Below are 23,014 nucleotides of genomic sequence, written 5' to 3'. Positions count from 1 at the left end.
TGGTCTAATTTTTCTGCAACCGTATTACAGCCATGGGATACCTGAAACAAGAATATAGTAACTGTGTTATCTATACGTCAAAACAATTATACGATTAAGTTGTTCACAAAGACTAACATTTTCCAATCTCGCCAAATAATCATTAACAAAACGATGGTTCTGTAAGAAATATAAAGGACAGCAGCGACACTTACGGTAGGTGATTCTGTTTGTACTGGTAGCTAGCTGGTAGCCCATGACAGACGTACGGCTTTTGATCGGTCTTAAAATAGACCGCCTGCTGGCGCTGCGTACGGCCAGACGTATGACTATCATGCGACCACAAGCCATCGAAAGTGTACGAACAATTTATACACAGTAGATCTAGGCTAGTAATGTTGATTTGCGTCTGATTTTTCGTCAAGTGCACATAAATAATGTTTGGTCTATAACAGTGTGAATATCGGTATCAACACACGATTTTTATTAATTACGCACTGCACAGTACTGTACATATGGGCGGCTACTTACGTTACGAACCGACTGTTTCAACAGATAACAACAGGTGAACAGATTTATTGAGAATATCATTTTAATTAAGCTTAGATACCAATTGGAAATAAGAGATATTGGTTGTCGATTGTGATATGCCCTTGTACAAAACGTCGTCGTTCCGATTGCATCACCGTGCAGTCAGATCTTTTGTTATCGGAGGTAGAAAAGTATCAAACACACGCAACACACGGAACAACGACACTGGTCATTACACTAAAAACAGACGAAGATAATCACAAATTAAAACACTTTACCGGCCGTAATGTTGAAGTTTACAGCTACCGGTGTAGGATAGTCTATATTGGTGACCGATCGAGTCGCACGTGGATGATTTATACAGCACAGGTAAAGGTAAGCTGGTGCCGGTGGACCATGAACACCCGGCTCCGCGGGAGGTGTGAAACCCCGTGCTGCTCTCGCCGGCAAGAAGGGGTGCCCGAGGGCACAAATAAGAAAACATCTGAATTTTACCCAACATATCTGAATTCCAGCATGCAAATCGGAATTTTATAATACTTATCTGAGTTTCCCCCAACTTATCAGAATATAAAATGTATATCTGAAAAACTAAGACTTTTCGGCTGAAATTCAGATATGTATTTTAAAACTCAGATTTTTCGCCAAAATTCAGACTTTTACAGTTACCAGTGTATATGAACAATTGAAGCCAAACACAATTTGTCTCTCCAAATGACATGAACATTCTGCTGTTGCACAGTCCCTTCTAAAATGAAGCAGCTTTCTTGTAGGGAACTTTCTGGGTAAACACCATCATCAGAGAGTTCAAGATCCTCTGAGAGAGCCTGTTCCTGCTGGTGGTAATAAATAAATAAATAAATAAATAAATAGATAAATAAATAAATAAATAAATAAATATTTTTGAAAAGCTTAATGAATCTTATTGTGGTCATTACCATATTATAATTATGAACTTCTTATTCCTACAAATTTGTAATAAGCAAAACAATTAAAACCATCAATAAATCTTTGGAAAAAAAACCCCCCAAAAAACCAGAGACATATATACAGTATATATGTCTCTGAAAAAACAAATTAATTATATTTTAACAAATATAATCAAATTAGATCTAGTATATATTCATTACAAATGTACATGTTATTTTTTAATTACATTGTATATACTTGAGGTGCTAATTAACTTATCTTTATTTAATAATAATTAAAGAAAATCAAAAACCTAGATAACACTTATCAAATAATAAATAGAGAGATACATTAGGAGAGATTCTGAGATTATTTATATTATTGGACGTTTCGAGATCGTTTTTGGAAGGGAGATCACTCTAATAGTACTTTCTAAAAATAGCACGTGACAAGAAAACCAATGCACGAAATATTCATTAGATTATTATCATTATCTAGCAAATCAAATATAGGCTAATTGTAAGCTTACCTTGGTCATCTTCATACACAATTAATCCATGCGCATTTCTGTAGCCGTGGCTTGCGCGATATATCAGATTTCAGTCTGTTGGCTGCAGGTTTTCTAGATCGGTTGTCGCGATCGCATGTCGTTCACATGGTGTTCCAAAAAAGGAGCTGATACTCCTCTCTTCATGGTGACATTGCCATAAAGTTTTCAAAAATGTATCCATGCTTCTCAAACATCGGCTTAGGTATTGATATTATCAGTTTGATTATCCCAGCTGAATATTAATTCTTGTGAAAAAAAAAATCTTATCGGACCGTCGGTTTTTCCAATGTAGACGATGGTAACATTTTCTCTGATGTCCCGATCGACTGAAACCATACATTCACATCTGTTCCCATGGTCAGAACAGTACACCTACTATTAATTAATTATCACCATCGATATAGGTGTGATCAAGAGATCAGTCAACCGTATCAAAACATAACGGTGAGGCACCTTACCGAGATCGCAATTCGTCAATTAGGCCTAGTTCACCTGTAAAAACAGGGGCCATAGGTAATGAGTATCGGACGCTATAGAAACGGGTCAGTTTTCTGCTTGAAATCGATACAAAATAGGGGTGTTAGGTAACAATTACATGCGTGGCGGATCGAGTGAATTTGGTTGTGTAAGCGTGGCGGGTACCCAGCTAAGGGTGGCGGGCCGCCACGTTAAAACAGGCAATGGTGATCACTGATTCATGTTCCATTTTGGCGGCAAATATGAAAACATGATTAGCATACAAAAATAACCTCTAGAGGCTGAGCAGATTAAAAAAAAAGAAATATAATGATAGTTTTACAAATTATGCTTAACCAATGTAACAAATTTAAACATAATTTCAGCAAGGAAACTGTGATACAAGTTTTTTTGTTAAAAGGTTTACAAGAAATTTATTTCAGTTATTTAAATCAAATAAAAAACTTAATTGTTTTAATTGTACTTTATTCAAACAAAAATATATAATTTTTAATTGTACTTTATTCAAACAAAAATATATAATTAAAAGAAAAGTTCAAATTTTTAAAATACTTTTATTTATTTAATAAAAACAAATATTGGATAATTAATTAAGATGAACTAAATTCTTTTGAATATTATTCAATTAATTATAATTTTTAAAAAAAGACACTTTTATCAGTTAACATTTGGAAACGATTAACCGTCAAGTTTGAGAATTTCATATTTTGACTCTCAGGATTTTGATTTGACTCTCAGGATTTTAGAGCTGAGGGTCACTGACTCTTGAGATTTTAATCCTACTGGATGCCCTGAGATTAAATATTATTAAAGATCATTCATGAGATAAAAATTAAGGCCCCATATAATTGCAAATTAATGTTCCTTACCAATTCTGTTGAAGTGGAGAGCATTCACGCAACCTTCATGGTATTCCATTTTATACTGTAGATCAAACCTCTGTACCATCTGTAGACTACCTTGCACTTTCTCCCTGAAGCTGGCAGGGGGCACACGACTATTGAAGCCATACTCCCTATCACGACAGTCATACAATGCTCGCCAAATTTGCTTTGGCTTTTTACTCATATCCACCATAATATCTTCCTCCGAGTCAGAATCTGCTTTTTTATCTTTAGATGATTTTGCCTTTTTCACACTGGAGTGTTCATCATCATCATCATCGTCATCATCATCTGAATTGTCCTCATCAGAATCATCATTGGTTTTTGCGTTCTCTTGATTTGAAGGAGATAAATCGTCATTGTCACTGTCGGTGTCATCACTATCCAAGAGAAAGTGTCTTCGGCGTTTGTCACGGAGTCTCCGTCGTATCGATTCGCGCAACTTTCTTACTCTACTTGACTGGCCAGAATCATCTACACTGTCATCGCTGTCCTTTTCATCATTTTCCGAACAAGACACTGATGAGGAGGAGACTTTTTGTGCACATGCTTGATTGTTTTCATCGGTGTCCATGTTTTCAGTTTCGGTTACAAATGTCTTGCCTCCACCCTTTGAAGGTTTCTGCATACAGTCTTTAGATAAAGAGGCCTCACTGACTGAATTAGTCCTAGATCCTGCACCACTGTCACTAAGGGACTCATTATTGTCCGAGAGGATTGAGCTGTCTTTTCCACTGGTGGGAGATCTACTGATATCAATGCCACTGTCGTCCTTTTTCATGAAACCCAGACTAAGGTGGTTGTCTTCCTCCTCTACAGCCCCACTTACCTCCTGCTCTCTGTCAACACAATGGGAAGAATCTGCACTAGCTCCATCTATAACAATGGCCCCCAGCTTCACAGGAGAAACCAGGTCGCATTCAATTCCAGATTCACTGTGAGAGTGGTCTCCCTTGGCAGGGGAGCTGCTGCTCTGCCCTTTCTCTTTGGTGATGTCACTATCGTCATTTCCCACTTCAGCCATCTTTGCACTGAAGCCTCACCAGTAATACCTAGAACAAACAGCTATAGTATAGTTCATCCAACTGTCATTGCTTTGTAAACACTTCTGGTTACCCACGGGATCGAAGAATGATTAAAAATCAAAACTGAAGTTATCGAAAATGGTACATCAACCAAAATGCATATTGTTTAGGTTTCATTATTGTTTGTAACATTTTTCTGCTTTCATTCGACCCATTTCTTTGTGTATGATCAGGAACTTTATCAAATAAATAATCTTAAAAAAATGTGTGTCCTGTATAATATGTTGAAGAGCTAATTTTGGCCCTGATGATGTGATATCAATTCAATATTGAACAATAATGTTCATTCAAAATTGTATTGCAGAATATTATGATACTCCACAATATATATATATATATATATATATATATTACATTCCAGGAGCCTGTGACATTTTCTAGCCCAATGAGGTAACTATGGACATGGTTCCCCCCCCCCCCCCCCCCCCAGACAACATATTACACTTGCTCAGGCTTATATAGCATAGGCCATCTTTACTCCTATACTATAACATAAGAGGCCGCTGGCCGGCTCTTTTTGTATCGGATATTATTTTGCCCACTGCGACCTCTTATTTCCGAAGCACTAATTCTTTGATGCAGTTTCCGCCCGAAATCCGGGCGCAACGAAATATGCTTGAAAAAAAAACACTTTAGTGGTTGACAGGTCATTACAATGATGTCTACGTATCATGTATGCAATACGTATCATGTATGCAATATATGTCCCATATGTATGTAACACACACAAATATATAGTATAATACGGTGTAGAGCACATAAAATACATGCCCATGTCGTTGTAGCACTTTTCTAGTCGTTTTTAAAAATGGCTGCTTAAAGGTTGGTACAAAACAGTTGTAGTTATTTCAAACGGAACGAAATGATACAGACTTTATTGTATTCCGCTTGTAGGACATAGGTTGTTATCCATTTTTGTATATATCCCCGATATTTCTACTATCACTATACCAGCAGTATTGTCTGCTTGAGCTCTGCTCTGCTTCGGAAGAAGAAAACTTCATAATTTGTGTCTTTTACGAAATTATTCTCATTTAATCATGCTCATTGGATTATGGAAAGAAATACATATTGGACCCCGTTGATCATTTAAATGTAAGTTGACACGCTATATTTTCTCAATATACGAACTTTGAAAATTTCATCGTTCACATCGGGAAATACACGGCGCCTGTCAAAAGTATCTTGCCGTGTAAAACCTCTAACATTGTTGGAGTAATTAAGGCCATCTTAAGCTTCCAATAGCGCAAATTTGTCCCGGTCATGCTGTTTAGTTTTGTTTTTTCGTAAAAAAAAAATGTTTAATCAGATTCATTTATTTGGTTATAAATGATTTGGCACCATATGGCTCCTGCACACATACCAGAAATAGATACTTGATATAGACAACATGAAATGCAAATTCGCTGTACATATATACTTACACATCACAATGAATAGCATTTTTTTTTATCCGTATGAATCATGCATCTATAATATCAATTCTCAATTGATACGACGTAATCCTGACATAATCTTAGATTCGTTTTAGTAATAGTTTCGGGCCTAGGGGTTAAGTTAAAACAAATAATTAACGTATTTATTTTATATCCGTCTGTTATGCTGACATTTTTTTCTGTAAAAAAAATCGTTTTCAGCCATACTTCAGAGATGGAAATTACCAAAAAGGGAACCTTGTCTATTTGTAAGAAACACGCTAGATAGTCTTTCATACTAAAATTGTGACGTCAAACACAAAATTGTAACGAAGACATGACATTTATACATACAATCCTTTCTTCAAATGTCCATGATCATCAGCTTCTCGCTGGCTGGTTCTTGTTTTCCTTTTTGCGTTTTCACCGAGGTAAATCAAATTCTCCAATATGATTGGTCAATAATGCTAATAAATGTAACTTTCTAAAACTGCGACGTTCAAAAATTATTTTATTATATGAAAAGATATCGTTTCATATTTTGTGATCATAGTAATAAAAATCTTAGTTCAAAGTAATTTATTTGATTTTTGAAAGTTTGACAGGTGACATATTTACTGCGGGTATCTGCAATGGCTGACATGAAAACAAACGTCGACTTTGAACTCTAACATAACTCGTGTTTTTTACTCAATATGTTCACCGCATTATTCAAAGACCTCCGATCGTTCGCCGTCAGTAACATAGCGTATTTTCAAAATGGTAAAGGTAACACGCAAGCCAGATTTCATGCGGCATTTTGTTTATTACACGAACACATTGACCGTGGTATCCAACCGACTGTGGAGTTAATCGCCCCGCGTTTGGACGAATACGACCTCTCGCCAGACGTTCAGGCCAATGGATTTCGGAGCATTATCAAAATCATCCACAAATGTTGCCTCCATATTCTACAGCTGGTACGACACATCCATGTCAACAGAGAGTCCATGTTTTTTCGGTCATCCCATTACAGTTCAGAGTTGGAGGCCTATGTGGAGACACTCGGGCAACTCCGGGCTTGTCTGGAACACGCTTACAAACTGATGGACTTTTGTAAGGATGGAAGTCTTTTTGCCGACGAGGAGATGATCGATGACGCAATAGCAGAGGAACTAACACAACAAGTAGAGAAACTTAGTCAAGAATGTTTTTATGGCAGAACCATGGGTTTTCAGGTATAATTTCAAAATATATATGTATGTTCCCTTCTACAACTTGTCCAAAATTATAGCCCCAGTTTTCTCTGACTTTTCTGCTTCTTTTAAAGAATAATGGCTAACTTGATAATTTTATAGGAGGGATACATTTACAAGCGATAGAAATGTGTACAAAAAGGATGACTTCAAAATAATCTGTAGTTGAACAGGAAGTAATTAGGTTTAGTGGAAGTTTGTTCGGATTTATGGTGCTGGGGGAAGAACAGTTGTTTTCTGACATGGGATTTACAAGGAGAGAAGTTAATTAATAATGCCTAGAATGCCTAACTGGGGGCCGAGTCGGGAAGCAGACTAGAAGTCTATAATATCGACAATATTGAAAAGCACATGTACAGTGAGACATATATGCATCTCAGTTGATCCAGCATCAGTGACACATCAGATATGTGCACAGTGGTTTGACTGTGATAATTCAGCATGTATAGAACATGTTGTCCTGTGCCGATCTCCCAGTTGCAAGGATCTCAAATTCAAACACCACAGGCCCAATTTAGAGCTTTGTAAGTGTGAGTTTTGACAGTTGTCGAGTCTGTCATCAGGTTATGTCTTAAAAACACACAGTGGAATTTGCTTTTGAACATATGCATATCAATTGTCAGTATAGTGGAATCTCATTTTAGGTAAGATTGAATAGATAAATTTGGGTATTGCTTTTGATCTAGATGTATTCTAAGATATATGTCCATGTAGGAAATAATCATGAAATATGGAGAGTTTGTTTTTATAACTAGAGAGAACATCATATTGTATACAATATTGCATTTGCTCTGATAGAAGCCATTCTTTTTTCCAAGATTATTTGCTTGGTGGAGTTTATGACTAGATTCACAATGGTATAACTATGATCATCTATGAACAACGGAATGGTATCATTAGACTGATAGGAATATTTCTTATTATTGTCATTAGTAAAATATAAGTACAGACTTGGTCAAAGGGTCGATCCCTGGGGGATGCAAGTGTGGTTACTGACAATTAGCAGAATTACAATATTTTGGCAAACATATATAAATTAACAATTTTACAAGTCAAATAACTTTTTCATGGAAATCTGAATGATCAAAACATTGTCAAATAGACCTGACCCTTCATTCTCAAGAGTCAAATATGGGTTTTGGATGTCAAAAACAAGCTCTCAAAGGGCCTACTATTTATCTGGAAGCCCTGACAATATATATATATATGGAGCTATATATATATGGGGACCAGATAGATCAAACCTTTGATTAAAAATACTGGTAGCAAAATGACATCTTAATTTTTTTTTATCATTTATACTGCAAAAAATAACTAGGTATATTTCGGGCATTATATCTCTATAATTTCGGCCTGCAATGTACTTGCAGCTCTCTACTTACATTTTAAGACTTTGCATCAAAAGTTTGCTGGTGATCATCAACAGACAATTTGCTGGCCATGGTCAATATATACTTACACTTAAATATTTCAACCAGCACTACTACTCCAGTGTTTGGGAGATTCATGGCTTGCTATTGTTGCATTTCAAATTTGTAGCTAGTGCAGTATCTGATGCATAACTAGTTCTGATTTATTTATTTTTTTAATGATTTGGTCGTCTCTCTATAGAAAAAGGATCCTCCCCCAGATATAAAACCTCAGTTGTATATTAGTATTCAAGGTTTTTCATTTGTATAATTTCTTCTTTTGGGATTAAATTATGATCAAATTTAATTGATTCACCTTCAGGGATCACTTTGGGCAGAGATTTGGGGATTTTTACCCATGTTTTTAAAAAAAATCTCATTAAAAATTCAAAATTGTACCTCTTTATACAGACAAATCTCATCGGAATTTTGCTAATCTCATAAAATCTCCCATAGGTTTAAAGAGCCAGAGTTATCCCTGCACCTTAATATTAGCTATTATTAAGTAATTATTTAATTATCTATTATTGATTACATTCCAGTTTTGCAGCTCTATGCAGAAGCCGCTGAGCACAGTTGGAGTTACGATGGCTTCCTTCAGTGAAAATTACCTGGATAATAAGTCACACTTCATGCAGTTTGCAGGCACAGTGCTTAGTAGTGGAAAGTACCTCCTAAATCCTGAACTCCGTGCAAGACAGGTACAACCTTTGCAGCAATATCTTACAACCATTACAGTAATATTATACAACCATTACAGTAATATCATACAACCTTTACAGTAATATCATACAACCATGACAACCATTTCAGCATAATCATACAACCATGATTGCAACAATATCATACAACCATTAAGAAATTGAAGCATTCATCTTTCTCTGGATTACCTTTTAGAATACATGTACTCCCATCTTGATGTTTCTAGATTCTTACTCGTTATCTTCATTTTAGATTACCGGTACCATTCTTGAGATATTGTGAAGGAAACTGCATTGGTGACATTGTTTGTATATTATGAGAATTGTTTAAACAGATATGTGCAGTAACAAGAATGGCTGATGTCAGGTTTTGCAAGGCATTCTGGTCCATCACCGAATCTGGGATCATGCAGGTAAGAAAAAGTTATAATTGAGCAAAGTTAGATTGTTGTAAAGACTTCCATGGAGGGGTTTTTATGGAGATAGATGTCTAAAGATAATGTGTACATTGTTTATATAATTATAAAGCTAAAGAGGTATTTTGATTGTTTTGAAATATTTTCATTTATAGCCTGAAACATATTTAAAAAATTTACAGACTTTTACGTCAAAGTAAAATTTGTACAGAGAAACCCGACTTTACCAACCACTGACTTTAACGACCACTGATTTTATCGACCACTGACTTTACTGACAACTGACTTTATCGACCACTGACTTTACCGACCACTGACTTTACCGACCACTGACTTTACCAACAACTGACTTTATCGACCACTGACTTTACCGACCACTGACTTTACCGACCACTGACTTTACCAACAACTGACTTTATTGACCACTGACTTTACCGACCACTGACTTTATCGACCACTGACTTTACCGACCACTGACTTTACCAACAACTGACTTTATTGACCACTGACTTTACCAACCACTGACTTTACCGACCACTGACTTTACCAACTACTGACTTTACCAACAACTGACTTTACCGACCACTGACTTTACCAACTACTGACTTTACCAACAACTGACTTTACCGACCACTGACTTTACCGACCACTGACTTTACCGCCCACTGACTTTACTGACCACTGACTTTACCGACCACTGACTCCGACCACTGAATTTACAGACCACTGAATTTACCTACCACTGACTTTACTGACCACTGACTTTACCGACAACTGACTTTAACAACCACTGACTTTACCGACCACTGGCTTTACCGACCACTGGCTTTACCAACCACTGACTTTACCGACCACTGACTTTACCGACCACTGACTTTACCGACCACTGAATTTACCTACCACTGACTTTACCGACCACTGACTTTACCGACCACTAACTTTACCGACCACTGACTTTACCGACCACTGACTTTACCGACAACTGACTTTACCGACCACTGACTTTACCGACCACTGACTTTACCGACCACTGGCTTTACCGACCACTGACTTTACCAACCACTGACTTTACCGACCACTGGCTTTACCAACCACTGACTTTACCGACCACTGACTTTACCCACCACTGACTTTACTGACCACTGACTTTACTGACCACTGGCTTTACCGACCACTGGCATTTCCAACCACTGACTTTACTGACCACTGACTTTACCGACAACTGACTTTAACGACCACTGACTTTACCGACCACTGACTTTACCGACCACTGGCTTTACCGACCACTGGCTTTACCGACCACTGGCTTTACCGACCACTGACTTTAACGACCACTGACTTTACCGACCACTGAGTTTAACCAACCACTGACTTTATCGATCACTGACTCCGACCACTGACTTTACCGACCACTGACTTTACCGACCACTGACTTTACCTATCACTGACTTTATCGATCACTGACTCCGACCACTGACTTTACCGACCACTGACTTTATCGATCACTGACTCCGACCACTGACTTTACCTACCACTGACTTTACCGACCACTTTACCGACCACTGACTTTACCTATCACTGACTTTATCGATCACTGACTTTACTGCCCACTGACTTGTCAATGGTCGGTAAAGTCAGGTTTCACTTTACAATGAAAACCTTTCAAGGCAAGACAAAAACAGAAATTTCTTTTGTGTTTACAGCAGCTGCCAACATTTGTGTGTCCGTCAGTGCAGGTAAATGAAGTGATGGCACTACAGCCAGAGTCGTTTGAAATAGAGGCAGTCGAGAGTAAAGAAACTGTGACAATTACACCTCCATGTGCCCATACCGGTCATGGTCCAGTGAACGTCCGCCTTCTCTCCAGCGAGTATAGAGTTGGCCAGGTCAGTATATCAGTTCATAGAGAGATCTGATTTTACCAATGGTGATGAACCTTTGGTTAGGGTAGATAACGCCATATGTTATGTCGTTTTAAAAAAGATATAAGAAAAAAGCTGTCACTAAAGATTTAGCCTCTGACCTTAATAGTTGGTTTACAATTAATGTTTTTATCGCTAAAAGATATTAAATTATTGACATTAGAATGCACCCTGTTTGCAAAATGAGTTTAAGATCAAATTAAGAAGTTATAGTCTATTTAAGGGTGGTCGGGTGGCACAGTGGTAACACACTTGCCTGTCACCTAGGCGGCCGTGGTTCAATTCGCTGATTGGACTTGAAAAGGTATTGGGGTCACCTGCCCGGCCATGTGGGTTTTCCCATGGTTCCCCGGGAGCCAACGAACGTGATTAATATAAGTTTATGCAGCTTATAAATAAAGTTTACATTAACATAGTCTATTTCATCCTAAACTAAGACTCATTCAATGATAGAAAGGACATCAGATACAGTGGAACTTCGTTAACTCGAACTCTCAAAATTTGAATACCCCGCTTTACTCGAAGCAGATACATCATTTATTGCCAAAGTTGTAAAATAAAACTTTATCCATGGAACTAATCATTAGCTAACTTGGACAGAAGGACCGATGAGTTTATGTCAAAATGTATTGTCTTTCTGTCGAACTTGAATATGGTTAAACTATTATGTACATTGGGACAATTTAAACCATTACATTCATCAGGGCTGTTTAAATCCGTCATGTAATTAATTGGTATTATTGCTTTATTTCAAATATCGCCTTTTTATATCTGACTAACGCCCACTTCAGTACTTTCAGTACTTTGATTACATATATAATCATTACTAGTTGTGAATGACTTTGTGGATTTTGACCAAATTTGGTATCTGGTCTGAAGCATTCTTTTTAAAAATAATTTTCAATTTTGTGGTATTTGATGAAGGAGACACAATGCTGTTGAAATACAGGCTCTGTATTACTTTGACTTTGAGGTTGAGTGATAGGAACAGTAGGGCCCAAACGAGGGAAGTGGAATTTCTCCAACAGATCCATACTAATGTAATCATCAATTCTGAGAGAGTTAGCAAACCATTAAGAAGAAGAAAGGCTTTTGATCAATTTTGGGCTACAGAACCCTTGGGCAACAAAAGCTGAATATGATTTTACACCAAGTCTATTCCTCCCAGAGGTAGAGGCGCATGACAAATAAAGGAAGTCTATTGCAATTAATGTTGAGTGCTTTTCATCTTAATTTTCTATGAATCTTCCTTTGAACGAGAAGGCTAAATGTTTATTGCAATTAATGTTGAGTGCTTTTCGTCTTAATTTTCTATGAATCTTCTTTGGAACAAGAAGGCTAAATGTAACATAAAAGGAAGTTCAATACATGGTTCTGTGATCAATGTAGGCCCCAAGTGCCTGTTGTTTTTCAATTGTCCTTATAAAATACCTGTAGAATCAGGTGAGCAGTACAGGCCAATTGGGCCTCTTGTCTTTATAAAATACCTGTCAGAGCGATACGAGGCCAATCCCGCCTCCTGTCTTTAAAAAAAGGTGAGTGATATAGGCTTATTGGGCCTCTTGTCTATAAAATACCTGTCAGAGCGATACAGGCCCATTGGACCTCTTGTCAGATTATCTATGTTTTCATTTCCTGATACTGGCCTTTCTAAGTCATCATTACCTACAGGTTCACAATGTGTTTGGTTTTATTTTTACATAAAACATCTAGACAATTAATTGACCTCTGCCTTTTTCAGCCCAGGAAATCTAGCAAGCCACTACCGAAAAAGACAGTACCACTGCCCCTGTCACCTTGTCTTCTAGTCCACTGTCATGGCGGAGGATTTGTAGCCCAATCATCTAAATCACACGAGGTAAAATTTTCAACTTTCGGCGTAAACCCTTATTTCAAAAATAAAAAATTGTATGAATTGTTACAAACTCGCTTGATTCAACTAGAAAATGATATTGTATAATTATGGCACTTCGTTTTCATTGATATAATGATGATTTGATTATGGAGCTCAGATAACCAATAACTTTTTATACCCCCGCAACGAAGTTAGGGGGGGGGGGACAAAATGTGTCTGTAGACACATTTTGTCCGGCCAACTCCTCCTAAACCGATGGGCTGATTCCAATGAAACTTCACACATATATTAATGATCATGTGTAGATGTGCATGCCACTTTCTTTTTCTCAAAATTATGGTTGCTATATAGCAACTGGTCACTATAAACAGGTTATCCGATAAGAACCATAACTTTAAGTTTGTCCGGACAACTCCTCCTAAACCGAAGGGCCAATTTCAATGAAACTTCACACAAATATAGAGGACCATGTGTAGCTGTGCATGCCACTTTCTTTTTCTCAAAATTATGGTTGCTATGGCAACTGGTCACTATATTACTGGGTTATCTTAGTTAGCCTCTAATTAAGAGTTCCAATTCACCATGGCTCGTGCAGATTGCGGGGGTATTAGTCTGCCATCCTGGCGACAGTTCTAGTTATTTTTATTTACACGTTCAGTTTGTTGTACTATTTTCAGGTTTATCTGAGACAATGGGCAAAGGACTTGAATGCGCCGATCCTGTCAATAGACTACTCCCTCTCGCCAGAACATCCATTCCCTCGTGCACTGGAGGAGTGTTTCTATGCTTATGCATGGGCTGTCAAAAATTGCCGCAGTCTTGGTAAATTTTGAGATCTTTGCAAAATAAAAAAAAATTCCTGGCTTTGAACTAAAGCTGATGAAATTTTAATAATCATTTTTGCTTTAAAATATTTCCTTATTCATATCAAGAAACAACTTTCCCAAGATATTTTTATCAAATTTGAATTTAATTTTTGGTCTTCATTTCTGTTTTTGTTACAATATAGAATATTTTTTATGAAGGTTTGAAGTGTGACAACCTATATATACTGTACAATGTAGCTACATTCCCTAAATACTTACTAGACTGAAGTGGAATTTGTACACAAGTGGCATTTATCAGACTGTAAATGCCATTGCTTATATGTGACCCGTTATGAATCATATTTCAGTAACTATGATAGCAACAGAGAGAGAAAGCTTGTGAAGTGATTAGTTTTAATCCGTACAAAAAGTAGTTAAATTACTGATTTGTGATAAATTAAGTTGGATCAGGATTCACTTACATGTTACATCAAAGATCACCGTAAAGTGAAATAATCAGTTTATAGATATGGCTTGTACACTCAATATGAATGACAGAATTTTGAAGGCAAATAACATTGACATGCATAAATTTTGCCTGCAAGGCTGTTTGATTTGATATTAACTATGAATGCCATATCAATACATTTTGATGTTAAAGTCAACATCATTTCATTTTATTAGCTCACCTGGTCCGAAGGACCAAGGTGAGCTTATGCCATACTGTGGCGTCCGTCGTCCGTCCGTCAACAATTGACTTCTTCTTCATAACTACTGATCAGAATTTGACCAAATTTGGTCAGAAGCATCCCTATGGGGTGGGGACTCAAAATTGTACAAATGGTGGGGCTGACCCCCCCAGGGGTCTGAGGGGCGGGGCCAAAAAGGGTCAATTTGGCTCTGTTAATATAAACGACTTCTTCTCTGACACCGAGCAATGGATATCGCTCATATTTGTCTGGTAGCATCACTATGGGGTGGGGATTCAAAATTGTACAAATGATGGGGCTGACCCCCCAGGGGCCTGAGGGGCGGGGCCAAATGTGTTCAATTGGGCTACATTGATATAAACGACTTCTTCTCTGAATCCGAGCAATGGATATTGCTCATATTTGCCTGGTAGCATCACTATTGGGTGGGGATTCAAAATTGTACAAATGATGGGGCTGACCCCCCAGGGGCATGAGGGGCAGGGCCGAATGTGGTCAATCCGGCTATATTGATATAAACGACTTCTCTGAAATCGAGCAATGGCTGTCGCTCATATTTGCCTGGTAGCATCACTATGGGGTGGGGATTCAAAATTGTACAAATGATGGGGCTGACCCCCCAGGGGCCTGAGGGGCGGGGTCAAACGGGGTCAGTTTTGCAGAATTGATATAAACGACTTCTGCTATGAAACTAAGTAATGTATATCGCTCATATTTGCCTGGTAGCATGGTTATGGGGTGGGGATTCAAAATTGTACAAATGGTGGGGCTGACCCGGGGCGCCAGGGGGCTGAGGGGTGGGGCCAAAAGGGGTCAATTTGGCTAAATTGATTTAAACAACTTATTCTCGGAAACTTAGCGATGGTTTGACTGGTATCATCCTATTGGATTGGAGTAGGGATTCAAAATTGTATAAAGGAAGGAGCTGACCCCCCAGGGGGCAGAGGGCAGGGTAAAACGGGGTCAATTGGTCTAAACAAGTTTTCCTCTGAAAATAAGCAATGGATATCACTCACATTTGTGTGGTAGCATCCCTATGGGTCGCGCCAAAAGTCAATTTCATTTCATGGATTAATGCACTTTGTGGCATTTTTAGTATTAAAATAAAACCAATGTACATGTACCCATATGCTTATGATATATATTGACATACAATGTAGCAATACCAGCAACAAATATACTCAAGCATCATTCTTGTTTCATATCTCATGAAACCAGGTGAGCGATACAGGCCCTCTGGGCCTCTTGTATTAACTATGAATGCAGTATTAATCCTTTTTGATGTAAAAGTTTACATCATCTGATTTTAATATGATTCTATTGTAATACACTTGTACCGATTTATTGATGATCGCTTTAAATATCAACATTAAAGACTGCATGTAGATTGTTTCTCAGAAAATGGGTATAAGTACACCGAAATCTCTGCTAAGTGAATTATTTTTTCGTTTAACAGGCTCGACAGGGGAGGTAATCTGCCTCGCAGGTGACAGTGCTGGAGGCAATCTAATGATCTCCACGGCGATGAGAGCAGCCTCGTTTGGGATCCGAGTCCCGGATGGGATTGTGGCCGCCTACACACCTGTATTGGTCCATTACACACCGTCACCTTCTCGCATGCTTTCACTGATGGACCCCCTTCTTCCTGTTGGCATTCTCGTCCGCTGCATGGCCGGTTAGTTCCTTTTATTGTTTGTGTCAAAAGTATAAAATAACAATAAATATTTAGCAAAATTTCTTAGTTTATACTGTAAACGTTAAAATTTACGTGAGGGGGAAATTTACGCTAATTACGGGGACTCCTTTTGTTCGCGATAATTTCCCCCACGCATATTATTTTGATATCAATTTGTGTAATCTTGAACTACAAGCGAAAGTGGATCGATCGTGAAAATTACCCCCACGCATATAGTTTACATATTAAAACCGTGAAATTAACCCCCCTTAAAAATAATCACGTTAACAGTAGTATTTTTGTTGCTGATCATGCGTATTGGTAAGTTACGTATGAATGGAATGTTAAACATCTATCACTATTAATTTTCATTCAATTAATGTCTCATAAATATAATTGTATGCCTATAATTCATATCAAACTAATTGAAAGCCTTTACCCAAGTTTGTAAAATTGGCTGTGGAGGGGAGGGTAAATAATAGTCTTTGTCTCTGCATTCATTGGTTTATATTTACATTGTGTGTGACGGTCTCCCATTACTCCTGTGTTAAACCAGATGGTATTGATCACCGTATAAATGCAGCCCAGATCACATGACGTCACTTCCGTCAGTGTCAAAAAAATGTTTGGCAATGCGTTGCGGGTGAATCAAACCTAGCACGGATTTCGACTTTAGAACAATCGCGTAAATATAATCATTTTGGTGCTTTGTTGATCATAGTCACTCCGAGGCTTTGTATTACACATGAATTTGAATGCAAGAAAAGCACTACAATGAAATCGATTTCACATGTGCCGTTCTTTCAATTGAACAAACAGGGGTATAGCTGAACTTAAACCCCAAATTTAGCAAAGAGAAAGTGAAGTTTAACGTGTCTTAATGTAAATATAACAATTAAACGCTTGTTAGATTATATTTATTGTTAATATCAATGCAATCTGGGTGACAGATAAATATTCATGACGCGCTAACGGGCATCAATCTATTTATCTGTCACCTAGATTGCATTAATCTTGCCAATAAATACAATCTACCAAGCGTTTAATTGTTATATGAGTCAATCCCTAACACTGAGCTTGTTTTGAAGATTCTCTGATCAGATTCAAATATAAGTTTAGAAGAAATAGATTGAATCAATATTGTCACGTACACCGTAAACTGAAAAAGTGGGGAAGGGGGCTTTAATTCTATGTGAACACGCCTACTTTTATCATTTATAACTTTCTGCATTTTCTTTTCATACCAGATCTGAATCTGTTTGTTCACAAACTCTTGTACCACAGGGGCTTGGCACGATTTTATAAATGATAGTCCATAAATATATGTATTATAGAAACAATTATACATATATATATGGACTACCATTTATAAAATCGTGCCAAGCCTCACTATAATACATATATATATATGGACTATCATACTAAGACTATCATTTATAAAATCGTGCCAAGCCTCACTATAATACATATATATATGGACTACCATTTATAAAATTGTGCCAAGCCTCACTATAATACATATATATATGGACTATCATTTATAAAATCGTGCCAAGCCCCTGTGTTTTGTACCATAATTTTGTTCACATTTTCAGCCTACGCTGGTATTCCTAATGATTTCCTGGACCAGCGACGTAGCAGTCGGGATATTGAGGAGGAGTTTGTTGTCATAGAAACAGTGGACTGTGAAGAGGACAGCCCTTCCAGTGACTCGTACATTCAGGACGATAGCTCTTCAGTAGACATTCTTAACAGAGTTACTTCCCTTGAATCTCTCGACTCTGATCTGGGTTTCCCTGTGTCTAAAACTAATCAGATTCTCAATGTGGATGATAACGACTCTGCTGTCCTTGTGGTCGGGGGCAACCAGGTTCAATCTGATTCTGTGGCCGTAGAAACAGGTACTCTGGGACAATCTGATGCAGGTGTGAGTGAGGTGGCTTCTCCGGATGAATTCAACAGCGTGTGTCTGGACACAAGTGGGGGAAGCTCTTTAGCAGCCTCTACTCTGGGTGATCTCCCCTTAGCTGAGGAGGCTGATGAGTCAGGTAAACAGATCTCTCAGTTAGAGCTTGCCAACAGTCGTCGGAGTCTACCCCCTCCTCGTCAATCTCTACATCTGAGTCTGCCAAGTTCTCCCACAAAACCTAAAAAAACTTTTCCTATTAGTCCCAGTATGCCAGCTATTGGCATTTCTGATCGTCTTGGATACAAGAAAGGATTCAGTCCCGTATATGAGGCGCGACACCACATAGAGAGTCCTGTGCGTATATTCCGAAGTCTTCCTATAGTGAAAAACCCGTACATGTCACCCATGGTGGCCCCAGATGAGATGCTGGCGTCTCTTCCTCCACTCTATCTGGTGGTAAGTTAATATTTTGTTTATACTGGATTTTTTTACCAATGAGGTACCACAACGTATTTATACAGAAGTTTGGAATAGATTACCATGTGGTGTGACTCGTAATGGGTCGTTTCTTTTGCCATTATTTCTAGTGTTTCTTGAAAATCAGTGATTCTGTACAGTAAGGATTTTGTGGCTTATTTTCAAGACATGAGTATTCAAGTGTTTTTCTCCCAATTTTAAGCCAGACACAAACCAATATGTGAGACATGGTTATTTGTGAGGCAGGGTTATTTGTGAGACACGGAACCTTATTAGTGAGACAGGGTTATTTTGTGAGACAGGGTTATTTTGTGAGACAGGGTTATTTTGTGAGACAGGGTTATTAGTGAGACAGGTTGATTAGAGAGATAGGATGATTAGTGAGACGGTTATTTTGTGAGGCAAGGTTTTTTTGTGAGATAGGGTTACTAGTGTGACAGGGTTACTAGTACTAGTGAGACAGGGTTATTAGTGAGGCAGTTATTTTGTGAGACAGGGTTATTTGTGAGACAGGGTTATTAGTGAGACAGGGTGATTAGTGAGACAGGGTTATTAGTGAGTCAGGGTTATTTTGTGAGACAGGGTTATTTTGTGAGACAGGGTTATTAGTGAGAAAGGGTTATTTGAGAGGCAGTGCTATCTGTGAGGCAGGGTTATTTTGTGAGAAAGGGTTATTTTGTGACAGGGTTATTTTGTGAGAGAGGGTTATTTTGTGACAGGGTTATTAGTGAGAAAGGGTTATTTGAGAGGCAGTGCTATCTGTGAGGCAGGGTTATTTTGTGAGAAAGGGTTATTTTGTGACAGGGTTATTTTGTGAGAGAGGGTTATTAGTGAGAAAGGGTTATTTGAGAGGCAGTGCTATCTGTGAGGCAGGGTTATTTTGTGAGAAAGGGTTATTTTGTGACAGGGTTATTTTGTGAGAGAGGGTTATTTTGTGACAGGGTTATTAGTGAGACAGGGTTATTAGTGAGACATGGTTACTTGTGAGACAGGGTTATTTGTGAGACGGTTATTTTGTGAGACAGGGTGATTTGTGAGACAGGGTTATTGGTGAGACGGTTATTTGTGAGACAGGCTTATTTGTGAGACAGGGTTATTTGTGAGATGGTTATTTTGTGAGACAGGGTTATTTGTGAGACAGGGTTATTTGTGAGATGGTTATTTTGTGAGACAGGGTTATTTTGTGAGACAGGGTTATTTGTGAGACAGTTATTTGTGAGGCAGGGTTATTTGTGAGACAGGGTTATTAGTGAGACAGGGTGATTAGTGAGACAGGGTTATTTGTGAGACGGTTATTTTGTGAGACGGTTATTTTGTGAGACAGGGTTATTTGTGAGACAGGGTTATTTGTGAGACGGTTATTTGTGAGACAGGGTTATTTGTGAGGCAGGGTTATTTGTGAGGTAGGGTGATTAGTGAGACAGGGTTATTTGTGAGACAGGGTTATTTTGTGACAGACAGGGTTATTTAGTGACGGACAGTGCTGTTTGTTGTTTCAGGGTTGTCACCTAGACCCACTACTGGATGACTCTGTGATGTTTGCGAGGAAGCTGAGGAGTTTAGGCCGGACTGTAGATCTGCACATGATAGAAGATCTTCCTCACGGATTTCTGAACTTCAGTCTCGTCAGTGCGGAGGCAAAGCTTGGATCTGATGTTCTTGTCGACAAGATCCGAAAAGTTTTTCACTCTTCACTCAAAGAGGAACAAAACGATACAGAATCTGTAAATACTTCGCCTCCTCACTGAACGCATTCCAAACTTAAAGGAATTGTCTCCTTTGTTTGTATTAAATAATTAATTTTAATAGATACATTATTTCATTTCCCCTATAAGCCCCCACGGCCGACCACACCGCCCAATTCTCTCCTCTGTGCAATTAATTCTTTATATTAATCACATTTTATTGTATTTTGAACCAGATCTGTGTAAATGTGGCTGGAAAGTTCAAAGTCTTAACTTAATACTACTTAAATATTGATGTTTTAATTCATGTATATAATCAAACATGATTTTAAATAATTCATTAATGAATATTTGTCCACTATGAAGTGTTATTTTTAGGTTATGAAACAAAAATGGTGTTTTGTATGATTTTTGCAAAAGCAAAGAAGTACATGTGATAGTTTTATTCTTATTCATAAGTATTATGATCAAAATTCCTGTGATTTTTTCAACCATCAAAAAAATTACATTTACCTGTAAATTATAATGTTTATAAAATTGTGTGTGTATAATGTCCTTTTGAAGCATTTTCAATTTTGTATTTGATTGACATGTTTATCTTTCCAGCATTAGGTGACATTTTTTGAAAAATGTTTAACATGTAAATTATTTTACGGAGCATTACTTTAAAACACCAGGTATTGAATTATTCTCTGATTAACCAGTCTTCAGTTGATGGTAATGGAGAAAATCCAGTGTTTATTTTGTCACATTGAGCACAGGTTATTTTCGTTACATCACATAAATAACAAATTTCAACAGTGTCACAATATATGTTTTACTCGGCTGTTGTAGAGTGTGATTTGCTTGTCGCTGTTTAATTGTGACTTTTAACTAGGATAATTCCCTGAAGCCAAATGTCATCAAAAACATATTGACGTTCTTTATTTCAAGCGGCATGAGAAAATGTTTATATAAATATTATGTGGAGAATTATGTGATAAAAAGATGTTTTATTGCTTCCATTTGCTATGATTTCAATTTATGAAAATTGTCTGAAAATTTTCATTTTAGCTTGAAAAATAGCAAAGAAAATTTAAAGATAAAAATTAAGGTTTTACTTATTATAATAAGCCCTAATTTTTTAATGCCAATTAATAATTCATGTGAGGAAATTCTAAGATTTTATCTATGAAATGAAGAAACAATATACAGGATCAATAGATGTACCCTCAAATTGTGATCATATAGATTCTGTGTTATGTTGATATTGTCTCAATATTGGCAGCCATTAATGGTTCAAAGTCAAGGTCATATTGTCTGAGTGAAATGAAGGGAGGTAACTCTGACTTTGGTTACTTTGAAACCCAGTGTAGTCAAATTGATTTTGAATTTTTATTTTTGTAATTATTTATTCTGCTGTCATTTCTGCTTGTTTTATTTGTAGTATTTATAAAATATTTGAATGTTAAAGTAAGATTTTATATTGATTTTAAGTATCAATGTTTGTTTGATTTATAAATATTTTAATTAACTAGTCATTATTGAATATCATATTCTTCATTGCTCAGCCCTAGTTACTTACACTGAGCCTGTTTTTCATGTGATTATTTTGATATTTTCATTTCTTTGTACATTTATATCAAAATTCTATTACATCATTTTAGTAAGCAAGTCAATCTAATTAAAATCTAGATGGTTATTCTCACTTCGTTACATGAACATCTAACAACATCCCATATGGGGTCACGTCAGGGTGACCTTTTGGATTAGCCAATCAAATGACTACTTCCAGGATCTTGGAAGTGAATTTTTTTTGTCCGAATTAGCATGACTAGAGTGCATTTCTTGCATAATCTGTCAATTTGTTTCAAGTCACTTCGTCCCTGAAAGCATATAACTACTTAAGCATTGAACTGCTTTCATTTGGAAGTTATGGGCTGATGAATGCCAACTGGACTATGGCAAATTTAATGAAGCGCGCTAGCCCATAACTTCCAAATGAAAGCAGTTCAATGCTTATATTTACATTTGACAACGAATTTGAAAGACTATATCCAGGAATTTTACTCTGATAATGAATGAACAACTTATTATCGTCAAAGACGGAACAGCCTTTTCAACAGCCATCTTTCGTTATCGCCGAAGTGACAATTATGACGTCACTATAATAATGACGTCATGATAAAGATTTGGACGTTATGGACTCATAACTTCCAAGTGAGCTTAGTAAAGTTATATAGTGGGGCTGCAGTGTTAATGTAAATATATGTTTATACATGCTGTGCCGAAATGGTTAGCTTCAGATGCATACTGTGACGAAATAGTTTGCTTCGATAACATCGACAAATTGACGATTTGCCATGAAAATGAAATACAAGGTCATCAGAACGTGACCCCTTATG

General features: G+C 37.3%; 2 protein-coding genes across 4 annotated transcripts in view; one reads left to right on the top strand and one right to left on the bottom strand.

Moving 5' to 3' along the window:
* Positions 1–6,255, bottom strand: part of LOC117340198 (DDB1- and CUL4-associated factor 8-like) — a 36,759-nt gene extending 30,504 nt beyond the window's left edge. For 2 of the 3 annotated variants that reach the window (XR_004535395.1, XM_033901954.1), the window contains exons 1-2: positions 6,185–6,255; positions 3,316–4,382 (exon numbers count right to left, since the gene is read on the bottom strand). Coding sequence is in view for 2 of the 3 variants with exons in the window: in XM_033901954.1 (XP_033757845.1) it covers positions 3,316–4,354 (1,039 nt within the window). In the remaining variant the exon portion in view is untranslated. Of the gene's footprint in view, positions 1–3,315; positions 4,396–6,184 lie in introns of all 3 variants that reach the window. The other variant, XM_033901955.1, reaches the window with a different exon arrangement.
* Positions 6,256–6,455: 200 nt separating this feature from the next.
* On the top strand, positions 6,456–22,386 carry LOC117341288 (hormone-sensitive lipase-like). Its single transcript, XM_033903141.1, has 9 exons — positions 6,456–7,047; positions 9,017–9,175; positions 9,511–9,588; positions 11,295–11,477; positions 13,255–13,371; positions 14,046–14,190; positions 16,341–16,559; positions 18,155–18,924; positions 20,445–22,386. The coding sequence occupies exons 1-9, from the start codon at positions 6,526–6,528 to the stop codon at positions 20,691–20,693; spliced, it is 2,442 nt and encodes an 813-aa protein (XP_033759032.1). The 5' UTR covers positions 6,456–6,525; the 3' UTR covers positions 20,694–22,386.
* The last annotated feature ends 628 nt before the right edge of the window (positions 22,387–23,014 follow it).

Source organism: Pecten maximus, chromosome 13 (genome assembly GCF_902652985.1).
Source record: "Pecten maximus chromosome 13, xPecMax1.1, whole genome shotgun sequence".
Classification (NCBI taxonomy): Eukaryota; Metazoa; Mollusca; class Bivalvia; order Pectinida; family Pectinidae; genus Pecten; species Pecten maximus.
Note: the sequence above shows the minus strand (reverse complement) of the source record. Positions and strands in the feature narration are given on the sequence as shown.

Excerpts from the sequence above, each read along its gene's own strand:
- LOC117341288 (XM_033903141.1), top strand. The coding sequence starts at position 6,526 with ATGTTCACCGCATTATTCAAAGACCTCCGATCGTTCGCCGTCAGTAAC. Across the intron at positions 11,478-13,254 it reads GCGAGTATAGAGTTGGCCAG|CCCAGGAAATCTAGCAAGCC; the intron begins GTCAGTATATCA and ends TGCCTTTTTCAG. Across the intron at positions 16,560-18,154 it reads TCTCGTCCGCTGCATGGCCG|CCTACGCTGGTATTCCTAAT; the intron begins GTTAGTTCCTTT and ends TCACATTTTCAG.